Source organism: Arvicanthis niloticus, chromosome 17, assembly GCF_011762505.2.
Source record: "Arvicanthis niloticus isolate mArvNil1 chromosome 17, mArvNil1.pat.X, whole genome shotgun sequence".
NCBI lineage: Eukaryota > Metazoa > Chordata > Mammalia > Rodentia > Muridae > Arvicanthis > Arvicanthis niloticus.
Window position 1 is genome coordinate 7,281,323 of NC_047674.1, and position 20,760 is coordinate 7,302,082.

The 20,760-nt window shown below is 38.4% G+C and overlaps 1 protein-coding gene across 7 annotated transcripts in view; it reads left to right on the plus strand.

The window, feature by feature from the left end:
* The window catches only part of LOC117722474 (uncharacterized), a 129,864-nt gene that overhangs the window by 50,443 nt on the left and 58,661 nt on the right, over nucleotides 1–20,760 (plus strand). For all 7 annotated transcript variants that reach the window (XR_013104573.1, XR_013104572.1, XR_013104571.1 and 4 more), the window contains exon 6: nucleotides 12,524–12,634. Coding sequence is in view for 4 of the 7 variants with exons in the window: in XM_076914676.1 (XP_076770791.1) it covers nucleotides 12,524–12,634 (111 nt within the window). In the remaining 3 variants the exon portion in view is untranslated. The remainder of the gene's footprint in view (nucleotides 1–12,523; nucleotides 12,635–20,760) is intronic.

The window sequence follows — 20,760 nt, forward strand, 5'->3', positions numbered from 1 at the left end:
GATTTTTTTTTAATATGGAGCTACCTTTAACTGTCATTCTTTGTCATTGTAGGCTCCAGATTGAATTCCTCTGAAAATTCTTTACTTTGATTTAATCTTCTAATCTCTGTTCTATGGACTCTATGCTAATAGTCCATCTTTCAGTCCTCCCCTTATCTAAATCTGTTTTATTCTGATTTTTTAAAAGGATTATATATATATATATATGTGTGTGTGTGTGTGTGTGTGTGTGTGTGTGTATACATATATATACATATATGTATATACATGCAATCATTACTGAACATATATTTAGTTTTATGTTCCCAGTCAAAAAAATTAATCAAGGTCCAGATGCCCTCTTCTGCAATGTTTTTTACTTTTTTAACATAGGAATTATTTTTTTAATGTCTCAAACTCTCTCCACAAAGATTTTATTTTTCTTCTTTCTCTTTTCTTTGGAGATTTTATTTTATTTCTTTTTCTCTCTCCTTTCTTTGGAAACTTGATTTTTTATATTTGAACTCAGTATTTCTATGACTATGTTCTGATTTTTTTATTATTTTATTTAGCATCTATGTGCCTTTTAAAACATTTCTATTTTTCGTTCTCTTCTCCAGAGACTTTATCTTTTATATGTATTTATTTCTCTTAACACTTTCTAAACTTAATATCTTTTTCTCTATTTAATTTCCTCTAAACTCTTTCCTCTGGAGAATTCTTTCTAATATTATTGAATTCTCTCTTTGAGGACTTCATTTTATTATTTTCAGACTAAATATTTGTTTCCCTTTTACTGTTTTTAAACGTCTACATTGCCAGTTCGGAAGTTTGGGGCTTTTCAGTCCTACTGCAGCTTTAGAAAAGTGTTTCTTCTGCTCTTCTGTGAATCTGCAGGGTCCTCAGGCCAGACTGTGCCTGTAGCAGTTGGCTCTACCCCTTCAGCTCGGTCTGGCAGCCCCCACTCCACCCTACATCCCACCACTGTGGGCCTGAATTGAGCTTTACCTTTCCTACAGAGCACCTGGCTCTGTAGCATGCGTTCCAATCCTTCTCTGCTTTGGAGAAGCTGCAACTAATGAGCCCTGAAGCAGAGCAAGGTTTTCTACTCAGCAGAACATTTTTTGTTTGTTTGTTTGTTTGTTTTTGGTCTGTTTTGTTTTGTTTGGTTTTTGGTTTTTTTTTTTTTTTTTTTTTTTTTTTTTTTTTTTTTTTTTTGAATCACTTTCTGCACTGACTCTGTGGTTTCCCTTCCCACTGCTTGACTAGGAAACCATCTTCCACCCAGGATTTCTCAGGCTCTAAATTTGAATTTCTAGCCCCATGTTCAACGCACCATTTGTAACCTCAGACGTTTTCACTCAAACCCCAGTTCCTGAATAATGACTGGAAGGCTTATTTATTCCTGAATAATTGCCTAAGCCGTAAGCGTGGGCTTGTTCACTGACTAGCTCATAACTTAGTACCTGTTTATGCTGTTCTCTGTGTGCCTCATGGTTGGTTACCTTTCCTTACCTTCATACCTCCAAGTCTGGATGGCAAATTCATCCCCTCTTTCACTAACTCCCAGAGTTGTTCTCGTTCTCTCTCTCCCCTCTCTCCTCAGAAAATCACCTCTTACTCCCTGCCTTTTGCTAATAGGCCATCTGCTTTTTATTGATGATTCCACACAGTGCAGAAGAGATTTTCTCTTCAGCCTAGTCTATTTTATTTGGTCTGTATAAGCAGAAAAGTTCTCAAATAATGGAAGAAGGGCTATAATGGACTGTGACAAAAGGAAACCTCAGCCTGTGATTCAATTTCCAGACCTGAACCAATTAGCAGACCCAGAACCCTTTGCATACAGGGAAAGCTAGGTTCCCCTGAGGCTGAACTTTGACAAAATAGCTAAGAGATTTTCCTTTCAGCCTTTTCCTAGTGCTTCCCAGAGGGACCTACAGACTTTTACAAGGGTAAATGTGCACAGAGAGGAAACAAGCAGATTTTTCAGATTCTATTAGATACAGGTTCTAAATTGATGTTGATTCTGGTGGACTCCAAGAAGCATTGTAGCCCTCCAGTTAAAGTAGGGGCTTATGAAGGTCAAGGGATTAATGGACTTTTGACTGAAGTCTGACTAACAGTAGGTCCAGTGGGTTCCCAAACTTATACTATAGTTATCTCCCCAGTTCTGGAATCTATATTTGGGATAGATAGACTTAGAAGTTGGTAGGACTCTCACATTGGTTCCCTGACCTGTGGAGTGAGGGCTGTTCTGGTTGGAAAAGCTCAATGAAAGCCTTTAGAGTTATCTCTGCCAGAGAACATAGTGAATCGAAACCAGTATCACAACCCAGGAGGAATTTCAGAAAATAGTGCCACCGTCAAGGACTTGAAAGATGCTGAGGTGGTGGTTCCCACCACACCTAACTTTAATTCTCCTGTCTGCCCAGAGCTGAAAACAGATGGATCATGGAGAATGCCAGACAGCTACTGAAAACTCAGTTAGTGACTCCAATTGCAGCTGCTGTATCATGTACTTCTCCTGGCACATGGCATGCAGCTATTGATCTAGGAAATACTCTTTTCATGAAACCTGTCCATAAGGACCACTGGAAGTAATTTGCTTTCAGTTGGCAGAGCCAGCAGTATATCTTTACAGTTTTACCTCAAGGATAAATTAACTCCCTGCCCTGTGTCATACTTAGTTCAAAGGGAACTTGACCATCTGTTCTTCCAGAAAACATCACATTTGTGCACTACCTTGACGATCTTATACTGACTGGACCAAGTGAGCCATGACAAACGCTTTGGTAGCTTGTTGGTAACACATATGTGTATCAGAGAATAGAAAAGAAATCCAGCCAAAATTCAAGAATCCTCTGACCTCAGTGAATTTTTAGGAATCCAGTGGTGTGGACATGCAGAGATATTCCTTCTAAGGTGAATGATACATTTTTGCACGTGGCCCCTCCCACCACCAAGAAAGAAACACAACACTTTGTGGACCTATTTGAATTCTGGAGACAGCATATGTTTCTTCAATTGAGTGTGCTACTCTGGCCCAGAGGCCCTGTTACTTGGAAAGCTACTAGCTTTGAGTGGGACTGCAAACAGCAGAAGGCTCTTGAACCATGCAATCCAGCCACCCCAGTGATACTTGAAGTGGCAGTGGTAGATAGGGGTGCTGTTTGAAACCTTTGGCAAGCCATACAGATGAATCATAAAACAGATCTTTGGGATTTTAGAGAAAGGCTCCACCATCATTTTCAGACAATTTTCTCTTTGAGAGACAGCTCTTGGCCTGCTATTGGGCATTAATGGAAACTGATCATTTGATAAGGATACATCAAGTTAACAAGCAACCTGAACTGTCCATCATGAGCTGAGTGTTATCTGACCCACCAAGTTGTAAGGTAGGATGGGCACACAAGCAGTCCATCACCAAACAGAGTTGTGATCAGGCCCAAGCATGTCCTGAAGGCATAAACATGTTACATGATGAGTTGCCCAAATGCCTATAGCTCCTACCCCTGTTACAAAACCATCTGCTGCCAAGCATGCACTTATAACTTTATTGGGTGTGTCCTATAGTCAACTGAGGGGAAAAGGCAGGGCTGTGCATAAAGCAGGCTCTACTCAGAAATGGACAGCTGCAAAATTACGATCCCTTTCTGGGAAAACCCTAAAAGGCCCTAGGAAATGGAAATCTTCACAGTAAGTAGAACTTCAGGCAGTTCACATGATCATACATCAGGAAAAAATGGCCTGATGTTCACTGGTTCATGTTTTAGCCAGTGGATTGGCTAGATAGTCAGAGGCTTGGGAAGAACATGATTGGGAAACTGGTGAGAAATCGATCTGGGGAAGGAGTATATGGCATATTTGGAGTATCTGATCTCTCCAAATGAGCAAATGTAAATTCTCATTCAAAGAACTTCAGCAGAAGAAGTGTTCAGTAATCAAGGAGATGGGATGATGTGTTCTGTGGACTCTTTCCCCAGCCACTTCTGTCATTCCCCAGCCCAATAGACCCATAAACAAAGTGGCATGATAGCAATGATTGAAGTTATATGGGCTCTATAAAAAGTACTGCCACCACCAACGTTGACATGGCTATAAGCTCCTGTTGAGCAACAGATCTGTCAACCTCAGAGACCAATCCTGAGCCTCAGATTCTGGTCACCAATTCTCCTGGTGACCAGCCAATGGTCTGGTGGTAGGTTGACTACATTGAACAACTTCCTCCATGGAAATGACACTTTGTCCTTACTGGATTAGATACTTATTCTGGTTATGGGTTTGTCTTTCCTGCATGTAACCCTTCTGCCAAAACCATCATACATGGACTTACAGAATGCCTGATCTACTATTCTGGTATTCCACACAGCACTGCTTCTGACCAAGGAACCCACTTTAGAGCCAAAGAAGTGGCACAGTGAGCCCATGATCATGACCCAAGAGGAAGATTTTTACTTTCTTTTCCTGTATCCTTAACTTCTGCTAGCCTTAAAACTTTGGTTCCAGATAGGAAGCACTTCTGCCAGGAGACACAAGAAATATTCCATTGAACTGGAAGTCCAGACTTTCCCTGGCCACTTTGGGCTTCTGATGTCCATAAGCCAACAGGCTAGGAAAGGAATAACAGTGTTTGGGGTGAAGGTGGAGGTGTAGTTGATCCAGATTACTGAGACAAAATTGGATTTCTGCTCCATAATGGAGGTAAGAAGGGCTATGACTGGAGTACAGGAGATCTTTAGGGCATCTCTTTGTGTTACCATGTCCTATGATTAAAAACAATAGGAAACTACAACAGCCTCATACAGGATGGATGACAAAGGGCACAGATCCTTCAGGACCCTTCAGGTCACTCATCTAGGAAAAGAACTAAGACTTGCTGACTAACTCACTGAAAGTGGAAGAAGCACAGAATGGATAATAAAAAGGGGTAGTTTGAAATATCAGCTGGCAATGTGACCAGTTACAATGAAGATTATAATCGACATGGATTTTTCTGTCATATTTTGTTGAGCAGGTGTTTTGTACAGATATTTATCTTTTCTATTTTTGAATATTTATCATGTAATATAACATCAGTTAAGAGAATATAGGAGCCTAGTATGGCTGCCCTCTGAGAGGCCCAACAAGCAGCTGAACGAGGCAGACACAGATATTTACAACCAACCAATGGACAGAAGCCAGTGACCCCTTTAGTTGAATTAGGGAAAGGTTGGAAGAAGCTGACTAGGAGGGCAACCCCATAGGAAGACTGGCAGTCTCAACTAACCTGGGCTCTCAAGATCTCTCAAACACTGAGCCACCAATCAGGCTACATACACCAGCTGATGGGAGGCCCCCAACACATATACATACAGCAGAGGACTGCCTGGTCTGGCCTCAGTGAGAGAAGATGTAGGTAACCCTCAAGAGACTTGAGGCTCCAGGGAGTGGGGAGGCCTGGGGGTGGGGGGGACATCCTCTTGAAGATGGGGGAGGAAGAATGGGATGAAGAACTTTTGAGGGTGAACCTGGAGGGGGCTAATGACTAGATTGTAAAAAACAATTAAAGATAATTAAAAGAAAGAGAGGGAGGGAGGGAGGGAGAGAGAGAGAGAGAGAGAGAGAGAGAGAGAGAGAGAAAGAGGGAGAGAGAGAGAGATTATCATATTTAAGTTTACAATACTTAAAAGAATGTTCCTCAAAGAATATTACCACCTATTCTAAAATTTATAGTGTGTTTGTGTTTTACACAAAGAATAGCATGTTAGGCATAATTATGGCATGATTAACTATATGATGCATATGTGATTGTACAAGATATAATTATTTCATGATAGGCATAATTTTTGACCTGCTTCTTGTTTTCATTTAGAAATTAAGCATGACATAAGGAGATATGATTATGTGTGAAGTTGAAAAGGGGTAGAACTGAGGTGGCTAGTCTTGGTTGTCAACTTTACTATATCTGGAACTAATTAAAACCCAAACAGCTGGGTACACCTGTGAGGGATTATATTCTTAATTGAATCATTTCAGGCGAGAAGATCTACCTTTAATGTGGATCTTTGAAAGTGGGAAGATCCACCAGTGATCTGGATCACACCTTCCACTTGCAGCCTGTATAAAGAACAGATAAGAAAGAAGCGTGCTCTTTTTGCTTGCTTGCTCTTTTTATCATATTATCATATATATAAAGGAATATATTTGAATGAATCAATATATAATAAATGAACATATATCCATTATTACATATTCAATATTATATATAATATTCATTCATTTATAAACATATATGTGAATATATGTATATGTGAGTAGGACTAGGATTCCTCTTATGTAGGCAGACCAAAAAGCAATGAGAGATGAGAGTTGATGCTTGTTATCTCTCATCTCTCTTCTTTTTCTTCTTCTTCTTCTTCTTCTTCTTCTTCTTCTTCTTCTTCTTCTTCTTCTCCTTCTCCTTCTCCTTCTCCTCCTCCTCCTCCTCCTCTTTCTCCTCCTCCTACTCCTTCTTCTTTTCTCTTTCTCCTTCTCTCCTTCCCACTCTCACTCCTCTCCCTATTCTCCTTTTTATTCAATCTGAGGACCAAACCATGGGTAGAATGGTACTACACACATTCATTTAAACCCAATATTCATTCTATACCTTCTGTTCATGTAGAGAATGCTGACTATTATATAGGCCACGGTAGCAAGGAAGGCATACCAGGTATGGTGACAGGGAAGGCAGGGTACAGCCCATGGTGGCAGGAGTATGGGACTAAGGCTCCTCATATCTGGGTAGACCAGGAAGCAGAGAGGTGAGAGTTGCTACTTAGCTATTTGCGCTCTCTCTCTCTCTCTCTCTCTCTCTCTCTCTCTCTCTCTCTCTCTCCTTTTCCTCCTCTCATCCTTCATTCCTTTCCTATCTCATCTCCCCCTTCTCCTCGTTATTCAGTTTGAGACCCAAGCCAGTGGACAGAACAGTACTGCCCACAGTCATCTACACCTGAGAAGTATGTCTCTGTGATGATTCAAGTCAATTTAATCATAAAAATCCACCATTACAGAGTTAATTTCTGATATCTTTGTAACTATTCAGTTGTGATGGTTAACTGTATTCTTGTCATTCTAATACAAAAGAAATAATACTGTGTGCTCTGCAGGGAACTTTTAATTTACTGGGCCCTGAGGTGTTTTGCAATAAGAAAGCTGAAGCGTCTTTTTTGTTGCAAAATGCTACAATACATAGTTAACCCAGGATTTTATTCAACATAAGAAAGTGCTGCCCTGGCAGGGATTTGCGTAGCTGCTGAGCGTAGTTCTCTCATTTTTTTCTTAAATGTATTTCTCAGTGCTGAGAATCCCTCTGAAATCCATTGTCTACTCAAATCTACTAAATGAGGGGTTGAGGGACTTTAAAATTACACAGATTTTCAGCCCTTCTGAGAATCTTATTCATACTATAAAACATTGTTCTGGATGCAGTACAGAGGCTTAATTACACACTAAAGATGAAAAAAGATAAAGAGAAGAGACCTGTAGGTGGGGTGGAAATGATTATCCATAAGTATACAGAGTGTGAGCTTGCTTGGCACTTACACAACTAATTGCCCACACCCGGCTGGCATCTGCATGAACGGTTTCTGTGAAAGCCCAAGTGCCTGTGAGATCTGTTGGCATAAACAAAAGAAACAGATGTTTCAACTTTGATAGCGAGCAAACTCGGAAAGAAAACTATACATTTAAGGCGGCATAAGCAAGGAATTGATGAACAAAGCCTGACTTCCTCCAGCCCCAGAATGGAAAATGCTACTGTTCGACTACAAATTTCAAAGGGAAAAGTGCATTCTTCTTCTTTTTTTTTTTTTTTTTTTTAAGTAGAAGGTTTTCAGAATCTGCATTGTATGTAAATATGCATGAAAGCATAAAGTAACTTCCATTTAGCTTTCCCTAATAAACCTAAAAGTACATCTATTTGGGGAAAACTGCAAGTTTAGAAAACCATAGTCATGTTTTCCTATTACCTTATACCTTTCTAAGCAATTTATGTTGAAAATTTCTATACCAAGACCGGCCTCAAATAAAGCAAGCATTCGTGTGCTGTATTATCAAGTCACCTTGAACCATCTCTCTCCTCAACGGAACCCTTATAGTACAACTCCAGTATCATTATTAGATAAAGATGAATCTTGTAAGACACCTGACAGTCCATAATACAACAATGAGTACCCACTATTTAAAATTAAAGGTGGATCTATGAACCAGCCACAAGCGTGTCTATCTAAATTCCTGTACCAACAATGGTTATACTTGGTTTCAAAACCAATAATATAGAGATAATACAATTTAAAATGAACAGAGTTATGAATAGATATTTACCTAAGGAAGATAAACAAATAATAAAAAACAAATTATTGGGTTTCTCACCAGAGAAAGAAAACCACAAACAATAATTTTGTTCACATGTATGATTAAAATAAAAGTCTAGATTTAAAAAAAAAAAAAAGTCTAGATTTTTTTAAAAAAGCAAAAATTCAAAGGAATCCAGAACAATACAAAAAAAAAAAAACAGTAGAAACATCAAATTGTATAGTCAGAATAATAAAAAATTATTTTAAAGCAAATTGTACTTGGAAAACTTACTATTAAACGTGTACTTGGTTTTAGATTTCCTAGTGTTTATTGCCTTATTTAGCGAATCATTTTACATACTGATTAGAGCAAATGTCACTTCTACTGCCCTTCTCCTGAAAGGTGGCCTCAGTTTTCTTAATGTGTTGATCAGATTAAGAGTAATTATGATGTTATTGCAGTTGCTTTTATGGCCTCAATACAGAAATGCTGGTATTCTCTTCATGTTGAATTTTTTCTTCTCTGTTTCTCTGCTTCTATGTGTCTCTGTCTTTCTCTGTCTCTCTGTCTCCCTCTCTCCCCTTTCTGTGTATCCATATGTGTCCATGTGCAAGCATGTTTGTGTGTGTGTGTGTAATTGTGCAAGCATATATGTGCTCATGAATGTTAATCAATATCACATGCCTTCCTTACTTGCGGTCCACCTTACTTTTTGAAACAAGTCTCTCACTAAACCTTGAGTTCACCATTTTAACTGATTGACTCACTCACTAGAAGCCCCTGGGATCCTTCTTGTGTCTCTGTTCTCAACACTGTGGTTACAGCTGTCCACTGCCATGCACAGTTTTTCACACAGATGGTGGGCATCTAAGCTCAGGTCTGCATGTTGTACTGTACCAGCTAAGTACTGTCTTCATTGTGGTCTCTACTGACTCTATTTTCTAGGGTCTATCTGCTCTAACTTAAGTATATTTTTGATCAGTCCTTTTTCTCTCCCTTACTAATAGTAATTCTTTTTTAAATTTAATCCTCAATGCTCTATATTTCTCTCCTTACATTGTCTGAGTTGTGAATCTATTTGTTGGTTCTATCTTAATACCCACGCTTCAAATCCTCTCTCATTTTGTCTTGGCTGAACTCTAGGCCTCACTTTTGCTGGGCAAGCAGTCTACCATTGAGCTGCCCCTCCTTCCCAAACATATTTTTCATTCATCCCAATGAACATTTTAAATTATATACTCCATGGTTATTTCAATGTATCTGAAAACAAACACACATTCAACCAATGTTTTAAATTTTCCTTTTATATATCAGAGCTTTTCTGAGTATAGAAAATACCATAATAAACAAATAAGAAATTTTGCTTGCTGGTGGAATGTTTATAGTTCATTAAGGATAGATGGGCAGGTTCCAAATGGATGCAGCAAAGCATTTCAAGTCATATGACAGGTTGGTATGCTTCCACTAATCTCTAGAGTTATTACGGGGTTGTATAAATTTTAGTAATAATATCCATGCTGGTCTGTTTAATTTAATCTATCTCTATTCTAAATTGATCTTCCTAAAGCCTGGAGTATAAAACATACACCATGTTTGCAATGCTTAATAGCTCTCCAATGTCAGAGGATTTGGTAATAATGGAGTGTTTTCACCTTTAACACCCTTTCTACTTTGCCTGACTCCTTTGTTATCACTGAGGCCAACTCCTCTTAACCCACAGACTCTGTGCCAGCTCACCTGTGTCACTAACTTTGTCTATATACCTTTGTTTAGAATGCTCACTGGTTTGGGTATGCTGGTGTTTTGAAATTATGCTAACTTGGCAACAAAATGATAAGCATGAGTCAAGACAAATGAAACAAAGGTTGTTAAATATGGTAGTAGTCTAATGTGGGCATTCTTTGGAGAGATTTTTGCACCACATAGTATTTTATGATCTGGGTTCCATTTTTCCTTATGAATCTATAACCCTCTAGGACCCTGAAGTCACTGTACTTTCCAGACAGAGGGAAAAAGGGAGAGGGAAAGGGTAGCCTTCCTGTGTTTTTAAGGTCTACGTCTATAAAGGAATCCCACTTCTGGTCACATTCCAGTGGCTATGCCTTTTTTTCATATTGCATGCCCAACTACAAAGGAATCTGAGAAAGACTGACCAACTGTGAGCCCAGACACCAGAGGAGTTAGGTTTATGTAAAACTAGCAGTCTCCACCACTCTGTCCTCCCTAATACTCATCATGAAATAGAATTAACTGAAAATTAACAGAAGAGATTGTCCTTTTACTGAAAGTCATTTTTCAATCACCATGAATTGGAATGAGAATTCCTTTCTCTACAATCACAATATATATTGTCTTTGTAATTTGTTTTATATCTATCACCTGATATACTACAAATGAAATTGCCTTTTTCTGTTCTGCTCCTCCGTTCTTTATCATTAGAGTTGACAGTCTTTGACAACAAGAACTATAGCATATGATTTGGGCTGGTTCATTTATTCATTCAATATCTACTTTTTGAATGACTGTTAACCTTTAAGACAATAGCTGGTATTATGGGGAATATAGAAAATAATAAGAAATTTCACTGGATCTATGTTATTATTTTGCAATGCCATAAACAAATTTTGTGAGCCCTTTAAGACAATGAAGCCATGCATTCATTGCAATTGATTCAAATAAATCAACTATGTACCATGAGATATAATATGCTACAAGCAGAATAGTATATAAATGAACAGGACTATCAAAGATTACTTCTTACTCCTTTCTGAATTGAATAAGACATGGCGTTTTAGTTATGTTGCCCTCAGCAACCAAGTCACATTTTAAAACTAGCATTCTTGGTCAGGCATTGTGACTCATGCCTCAATCCCAGCACTCTAGGACTCCAGAGGCAGAGCTCTGTGAGTTTGAGACCAGCTTGGTCTATAGAGGAAGTTCCATGACAGCCAAGGCTACACAGAGAAATCCTACCTCAAAGAACCAAAAGATGAAAATATACAACATAAATTAATATTCTTTGGTTCTTAGAGATATAGCTCTATGTTTACGAACACTGGCTATTCTTCCAGACAATATTGCTTTGATTCCCAGCACTCCATGGTGGTTACAACTATCTGTATCTCTAGTTCCAGAGGATATGATTCCCTCTTCTGGTCTCTGCAAACACCAGACATCCACTTAGTGTGTAGACTTACATGCAGGCAAAACACTCATATGCATAAAAATAATAACACAAAATTAAAACAGAAAGGTAATATTTAAAATGAATAATCTTTGAGGAGGTTGGTGACATTCTCCACGTTGAAAACTTTCTATTGCCCATGCTTCTCTGTGAGCCCATGAAGAGTGCAGATATATTCAGTGTGCACATCAAAGAGAGGGGAAGTCGGTTTTAACTAAATAAAAAAAGAAAAGAAAGAGTGAAGCTACTTACTATAAGAAGAATTTTTGTCAAATCTATAGGGGACCATATTTTTTAAAATGAATTAACCTTAAAATAGCATATTGACTTTTAACTCGTAGAAAATATGGAAGTCTGCTGCAGAAGTGAAAGTGAGAAAGATCCAAGGGACAAAGTAGCCCCTGGAAAGGCCTCCAGCCTTCTCAGCTCAGTCCCCTAAACCTGAGGCTATTTTCAATTTTCTATCTGAAAAGACTCAGAGAGGAGCCTAAACAATTCAAGTGAAAGCAACTGGGTACTCTGTCTTTTCTCAACCCCGCCCCCAACTACTCCCAAGTTCTGTTTTTGCCACAACTTCATAAGTATTTCAATTACTTGTTCCCTGAACAGTCCTGCGGAGAGGCTCTGCCCCCAGCCCCCTTCTTAGAGATGAAGATATTGAGGTTAAGTGATTTTTCTCAGGGTTACAAAGGGACCTCCCAGCAATAGGGAATGAGAAGCAGTAGTTCAACCTCCTTGCGGATGAATAGATTGAGTTTCAGAGCAGCCTCGCTATTGTATTGCAAAAGAGCCTCTCAAATGACTGGCTGAATGTTTAAGTCCTAGAAATGGAAGGGGGGCCTCAAGAAGAACTCTTTCTTTCTTATTAATGACATAAGCAATTGTCTAAAGTTGGAAGGAAAGACCCTATAGAAAAACTCTCTCTCTCTCTCTCTCTCTCTCTCTCTCTCTCTCTCTCTCTCTCTCTCTCTCTCTCTCGTACAAACAGCGAGACAGTCAATTTGGGATTCTCTGTTAAGGAGACTGTTGTCATCTCTCTACTTACAGACAGTGCTGCTGAGGAGGCTGGACTCCAGATTGGAGACGTGGTGCTGTCTGTCAACGGCACTGAGGTCACCAGTGTTGAGCATGCAGAAGCTGTGCAGCTTGCAAAGAAAGGTAGGTGGGCCAGTTACAGACTGCAGAGTTCACTAAAAATGCTGACAGCTCAATACATAGGCAGTTCAAAGGTGAGAAGGTGGTAGCCAGAGAGGGGTGCCTTTATCAACATGATGTTATATCCTAGTAATTAAATTTCACTTCTATACCAGGCATCACCACCTACAAGGTGAAACAGGAAAACATCAGTAACCAAAATACACTCTACTCCTGAGACATTTCTTTAATTAAAAATATATATCTTCATTATTAAAATTAATTTACAGTTTTGTTTCTTTTTACCTATGCTCTTTCCCTCTGTTTTTTCCATTTCTTCGCAAAATGTTTGTGGAGGTAAACAAAAATCTTAGGATTTTAGTATGGCATGTGTGTGTGTGTGTGTGTGTGTGTGTGAGAGAGAGAGAGAGACAGACAGAAAGACAGACAGACAGACAGACAGACAGACAGACAGACACAGAGAGATACATCCCAGTTCTGATGCTTTTAGAGATTCTTTTAGGACCACCTGAGACCTGTGTGTCAAGCAGTTCCAACACAGTTGGGACCATCACCGGGTGAGAGATAACACATGCACCCCCCCACACACACCCTTGCATCCATTCACAGTAAATTTGTGAACAGACTAATGTCATTGTTCTTTTGGACAGATAGCTTTCTTTGGCACCATTTGATAAGTCCTTAAAGTCCCACAGAAAAAAAACAGATTCAACTAGAAAATACTGAGTTTCATCACAGGATTATTTGATAGAGTATTCAAATAATCCTGACTTCCTGAAGGCTATGTAGATGCTGTGATACCTTGAAGGGTTATGAGGTAGTGCATTTGGAATAAGCCACAGGTGCCCTGATAAGTGTCACTTACCTTCTTTCAAGCTGTGGACGTAACAGGAGCCAAGAGTTCTCTGGTACAGACTAACCTTTGTAAAACACCAAAGAGTGCATTCTACTTAACTATTCTGAATTGTTTCCCAGGTAGAATTTGGCCAGATATGCACTAAGTATGCCAGGAATGCAAGGTCTTTATCAGTTAGCATGTGCAACAACTCTCACAGGTCTTACCCTAATGTTTATCCTTTGCGAAGCACAGTTTAGGAATGCAGGATTTATGATCATGATTACACTAATAAATTGATAACATAAAACGCTAAGGCAATGTTATTCGTTACTTTTGTACTTAACTTTTCTCAAAGATAATTCCTTTTTATTTTATTTTCTATGTTAAATATTTTAGTAATACTTTTATTCCTAGTACTTTTTATTTTGCTCCAAGAACCTTAATGTTGTTTACATTGTTTAACCATTTATAAAAGTTACAGAAAAACAGAGAACATCTATAAAACTTGAATGGAGGAGTTTCAGGCTTTGAATAAAATGGTGAAATGACATTGACAGTTGGAGAAAAGTGACTTCAACATCTTAGCTTGAGCTGCTTGCTCCTGGGAGTTACTTGGAAGAATGGGTAATATACTCTATATAATCTGGGTTTGGCCTTAACTTCCCTCTCTTAAAGAGACTATGACCCCTTGCCTTTGCCAGCCCTCAGATTCAATATTGAAGATACCTTAGATGTAGACTATAAATTGTGGATCTGAGATATTAAAGAAGAGCATAGAGAAGGAAAATAATGACATCATGTTCGTATTTGTTTTAAGAATGAGAATTACATTAAATACCAGAAGGTTCAGTATCTCCTGTGAGGAATAGGCTGGAGGAAGAATTTATTATTGATTTTGTCATTCATGGATTCCTAGCAAGCCTTGTTCTATCTCAGTACCGCTGAATACTATAAAATTGACAGCACCTATTATGGACAGTCAATGAGATGCACCAACCTGGATGGAAGAATACATCATTCCATATTCACGGATAATCTCCTGCACATACTTAAGAGTAACTGACTATGGCACAGCTTTTAATTCAGAAACAGTGAAATATCTGGTAGAATAATCACGAGATTTTTCTGTGATTCTTGGTCACCTGCCATGAAGGCAAACAAGATAAACACAGCAGCTGGATCAAGATGACAGCCCAAGGGTTCGGTGCCCTGAAGATCCCCACTCACCAGGGCTAGGGCAGGGGTGCCAGAGAGGGTTGATTGTAGATTTAAACTTGCTCCAGGGCATATTTTCCAAAAATATTTTTATTGGATATTTTATTTACACTTCAGATGCCATCCCCTTTCCCCAGAAAACCCTTCCTAGAAAACCCCTATTCCATCCCACCACCTCTTTTTTGCTTTTATACAATTTTTTAATGTTAATCAAAGGCATTATAAGTTTGGTAATGCTCAATAACAAGATGCCCATACAATCAGAAGTATAACCCAATACCCAACATAGATATATCAACTATCTAACTATCTTTGACTGGATGTGAACATCTGCTTCTATGTTTCTCTCTCTCTCTCTCTCTCTCTCTCTCTCTCTCTCTCTCTCTCTCTCTCTCCTAGCTCTCCTCCTCTCCTCCTTCTCCTCTCCTTACTCCTTCTCTTCCTCTCCTTACTTCTCCCACCTTAGCTCCTCCTACATATCATCCTTCCTGTTAAAATAAAACTTTTCTCTCAAAATACAATTAGAACATAACTAGACCAATTTGTATCAGTAAGGTACAAGATAGACCTCATAACCAGTCCATCATTTTGTTGACTAAACAAAACCTCTGTCATCTCTCTTAACTAAAAGACTTAGTTGTGAACCTGGCTTTCTTCTTGGCTTTAGAATGAATGTCAGCTGAAAACCATCCTCTCAAATCTTTTCGCTCAAAGTAAATAGCCAGAATTGGCTATGAGACTATAAGTCTTCAACTCCATCAGAAATCCAGAATGACTGAGTTAAATGAAATTATGGAAAGCACAAAGCATAGCTTCTAAAACTTAGCCAATTTATAGAGACTGCTGAACACCTGGACAGTTCCTATACTACAAAACAGGAACATTTGAACTTCAGCCTTCTGGCCCAGGATCATCTGACAGACCTAGTGATGCAGAATTATTAAGGGCTGATTACTCTGTATTGGCAGATATAATCAGTCAACTATTCTGCAAGTGTGTCCTTTTCTGGACAGTGATTTGTCTGTAGAAGGAAAGTGGCAATTCTTGCCTAGTGGCTGTCTCACCACAACTGGAGTAACTCCAAAGATGCTCAATTTCTTCTTAGAATTCAATACAGGAAGCTGTCAGGAGCAGACAGTTCTCTAATCAAAATGAACATTAATACAGAAATGTTTGTAACATAAATTCTGTGGACTTCTGATGTTTTGAAAACAAACTATCCATGTAAGGCATGGACTGTTGTCTGTTAACTCCTCTCAGCTATTTCTAAATAAAATATAGAAAACACCCTAACAATAAACTCAGAGCCATGAATTTGCTATAGGCCCTTTACTCATAGGCTAACCATCTCAAATCAGTTAGAAAAGTTAAAGAAGGACTGAGTTTAAGCCTTGTATTCCTAAATGTGTTATATAGGCACAATGCCTATGAGAGTAACAATATTAATCTCACTTTTATATCAATAAGAAACTCATACCAATGAAAACCTTAAATTAAAATTCAAAGTATATTTTGTACCATTTAAGGAATTATAACTTCATCTTAATAACAAATACACATATTTCTACCCATAAGTTATGGCTATTCACTAAATCTTAGCTAATCTTCCCTGTTCCAACAAAACCACTACTTTTCCCTAGAAAGACAACCCAATATTAACCACCTTAGTCCCCAAGCCCAGAGAATAGGGGTGCTGACTCTTCATTAACTTCTTCAAGCTGATTATGGCCATTGAGATATTAGAAGAGGGGCAGGGGGCAGAGTAAATTGATAAGCCTCTGATGCTGTGTCTTCACTACATCAGCAGGAATTCCAGGACATCAGAGGTTCAAGCAGGTCTCCTCAGCTTGCTTGATGACTAGATACACCAAGGTTGTGTATTCTGCAATATACAATTCTCCAAACAAATTTTAGTATCAAGATAATTTTTTCTTTAAATTCTGGAATCTAGTCTTCTGGCAGCCTGCCTCTGTCATGTCTAATCCATATAATTCTGGGAATTTCTATGAGAATATGCTCCCACCATCCTCCCATTTCCTCCTCCCTGCTCTCGAATTCCCCAACACTAAGAAATCCAAACTTTCAGGCACCAAGGCCCTCCACTTCCACTGATGCCTGGCAAGGCCACCCTCAACTACCTATACAGGTGGGGCCATGAGTCCCTCCCTTTGTGTTCTCAGGCTGAAGATTTTGAAATGGCTACTCCAGCTTGTTTCTTAGGACCATTTGCTTGAAAAATTGTTTTCCAACCTTTTACTCTAAGGTAGAGTCTGTCTTTGCACTAAGGTGGGTTTCCTGTATGCAGCAAAATGCTGGGTCCTGTTTATGTATCCAGTCCATTCGCCTTTTAATTGGGGAATTGAGTCCATTGATGTTAAAAGATATTAAGGAACAGTGATTGTTGCTTCCTGTTATTTTTGTTATTAGAGGTGGAATTATCTTTGTGTGGCTATCTTCTTTTGGATTTGTTGGAAGAGGGTTACTTTCTTGCTCTTTCTAGGGTATAATTCCCCTCCTTGTATTGGAGCTTTCCTGCTATTATCCTTTGTAATGCTGGGTTTGTGGAAAGATATTGTGTAAATTTGGTTTTGTTGTAGAATATCTTGGTTTCTCCATCTATGGTAATTGAGATTTTTGCTGGGTATAGTAGCCTGGGCTGGAATTTGTGTTCTCTTAGGGTCTGTATGGCATCTGTCAAGCATCTTCTAGCTTTTATAGTATCTGGTGAGAAGTCTGGTGTAATTCTGATAGGTCTGCCTTTATATGTTTCTTGGCCTTTTTCCCTTACTGCATTTAATATTCTTTCTTTGTTTTGTGCACTTGGTGTTTTGATTATTATGTAACAGGAAGTATTTCTTTTCTGCTCTAGTCTATCTGGCATTCTATAAGCTTCTTGTATATTTATGGGCATCTCATTTTTAGATTGGGGAAGTTTTCTTCTATAATTTTGTTGAAGATATTTATTGGCCCTTTAAATTGGGAATCTTCACTCTCATCTATACCTATTATCCTTAAGTTTGGTCTTCTCATTGTGTCCTGGATTTCCTGAGTATTTTGTGTTACTAACTTTTTGCATTTTGCGTTCTCTTTGACAGTTGTGTCAATATTTTCTACAGTATCTTCTGCACCTGAGATTCTCTCTTATATCTCTTGTATTCTGTTGGTGATGCTTGCCTCTATGACTCCTGATTTCTTTCCTAGGTTTTCTAGCTCCAGGGTAGTCTCCCTTTGTGATTTTTTTTATTGTTTCTACTTTCATTTTTATGTCCTGAATGGTTTTGTTCAATTTCTTCACCTGTTTGGTTGTGTTCTCTTGTAAATCTTTAAGGGATTTTTGTGTTTCCTCTTTAAGGACTTCTACCTGTTTACCTCAAATTCTTTGAGAGTGTTATTTGTGTCCTTTTTGTTTGTTTATTTGTTTGTTTTTGTTTTTCGAGACAAGGTTTCTGTGTGTGTAGACCTGGCTGTCCTGGAACTCACTCGGTAGACCAAGCTGGCCTTGAACTCAGAAATCCACCTGCCTCTGCCTCCCACGTGCTGGGATTAAAGGCATGTGCCACCACTGCCCGGCTATTTATGTCCATCTTAAAGTCCTCTATCATCATCATTAGAAGTGATTTTAAATCTGAATCTTGCTTTCCTAGTGATATGGGGAATTCAGTACTTTCTTGTGAGGGAGAACTAGGTTCTAATGAAGCCAAGTACCTTGCGTTGCTAATGCTTATGTTCTTGTGCTTGCCTTTCACCATCTGGATCTCCTCAGTGCTACCTGCCCTGTCTCTGACTGGAGCCTGTCTTTCCTATTTTCTTGGTTGTATCAGAACTGTGTGTGGGTGGGTGTTACTACTGGGTTTAGAGCTGGGGCCCAAGATCTGTTCAGTGCTCAGGCACAGACAGGAAGGAACCAGTGTTTCAAGCCATGAGTGACTTCCTGGGTCCTAGTGGGTCCCAGTTACTCCCTGTTTGGGGCGGTTGTTGCTGTCTCCTTACCTAAAATACTGACCAGGTTAGAGCTCCTGGGAGGCCAGCTTCCTCTGGGTTCTGTGAGCTCCAAAATATTTTTAATAGTCCCAAAACAATAACAATAAGTGTTATTTGGTTATATATATATATATATATATATATATATATATATATATATATATTAAAAAATCTGAGAATGCAGGAAAAGGGTGTCTATGTATGAACAATCTGCAATAAGCAAGGTAGAACAAATACATCTAAAAGAACAGGCATTGAAAATGTAAAATAAAATCAATGTACATCATTGAATTGGTCAAGGAGGACATTTATAAGATATGAAACAGAAAAGCAGTTACAAAGAAGAGCCTGTTGTCAGTGCTAAGTATAAAAAGGATAAATGTTTTTAAAAAGTAGTATGTGAACAGAATAATAAAATAAGTACAATAGAAATATATTAGGTAGTCCAAACTAGTGTATAAATGCTCACAGAAAGTGTCAAGGAGAAAATGAGGAGGGACAAAGGGAATGGAGGAGGGAAGAAAGGAGGGAGGGAGGAAAGGAGGGAAGGAGGGAAGGAGGGAAGGAGGGAGGGAGGCAGGGAAGAAAAAGAGTCAGGCAGACATAAAAACAGTTAAACACAAAGGAAAAAAACAGAAGAATAACAAAAAAAACTGTGTTACTCTAGAATGCCTGGGAGAAAAAAAATTGAATATATGAAAAGAAAAACTTGACATGTCTGTGTGTGTACATACATGTATTTGTTTCTAGTGGGGGGTACATGTATGTGGATATGTGCTTATGCATGTGAAAGGCAGAGATCAACTTCAGGTGTCGTTCCAAGGGTGCTCTTCACCTTGTTTTGTAAAGTAGGCTCTCTCAGTGGCATGAAAATCTGTGACCCACAAGGTTGACTGGCCAGTGAGCCTAAGATATTTGCTGTTCCCTGTATCTTCAGTGCTGGAATTCTAAGTACATGCCACCATGCATGGCTTTTAAAGTCAGTTTCCGGTTGCCCAGCTAGGTCAGTCTATAGAGCATAAGGCTCTTAAAATGTAGTTTATGGAGATCAGCTTGGGTCCTTATGCTTCAGAAAACACTTTACTAACAAAACTATCTCCCTAGCCCATGAAAATAAATTATAAGAAACAAAACAAAAATGTTTTCAGGATTAAAGAAATAAAGAGAATTCAGAAAATGCTTACATATTATCAGATTGGTGTAAAATCTCTTAGGCAGGCAAACTGTAGTGTAATTTAAGAATATTAAAGATAATAAGAAAATGGTTTAACCATCCAGGAGGAAACAGTGCATCACCTCTAAAAGACCTGAAATGCAATCAGAGATTTTAACAACAGAAGATTCCAGGGCACTATGGAGTAATATTCTCAAAATATTAAAGAAACTCAAATGCAATATTTAGGTAAAGGATTATTTAATGTAAGTGATGGCAAAGGGTGTTGGCATTCATGACTTTTGAGAGACTAAAGTAATCTCAGATTAAACACATTGCCAAAAAGAAATATAAAAGAAGAATAGTTTCATGTTAAGCATAAAAATAGGTGTAAAGAAATTATTTTAAAGTCTCTGTTAATTTTAATCAGTCATATATTGAGCCAAAGAATTCTTTAATTGTATTCAATTGTATAATTTTAATATTCCAAATATAGAAAAAATAACAATTTCCTTTTATCCCTAATAAATGCTACTTATGTATCTTTTTTATTGCTATTACAAAATATTTAAGATAGCAAGCCTACATGAAGGAAACTTTATTGTGATACATGATTTCAGTTCAAGGTTATTTGATCTTGATGCTTTGAATTGTGAAGGTTTCTGTTGTGTCAGTAACATGGGCCAAAGAATGATGCTCACCCTGTCAGAGCCTGAAGGCAACACACAAGAGAAAAAACAAACAAACAAACAAAAAAAGCCTGCAGTCCCAGTAAACATCTCAAAGATTCACCATCAATGAACTAACTTCCTTCCATTGAGGCCTACTTCCTAAGGTTGTCCACCTCCCAACAGTGCCAGAGGGTGACAACCAATCTGTGAACATATAAGATTTCGAAGAATATTTAATTTCTAAACCATAATATAACCAAAATCCAAAACA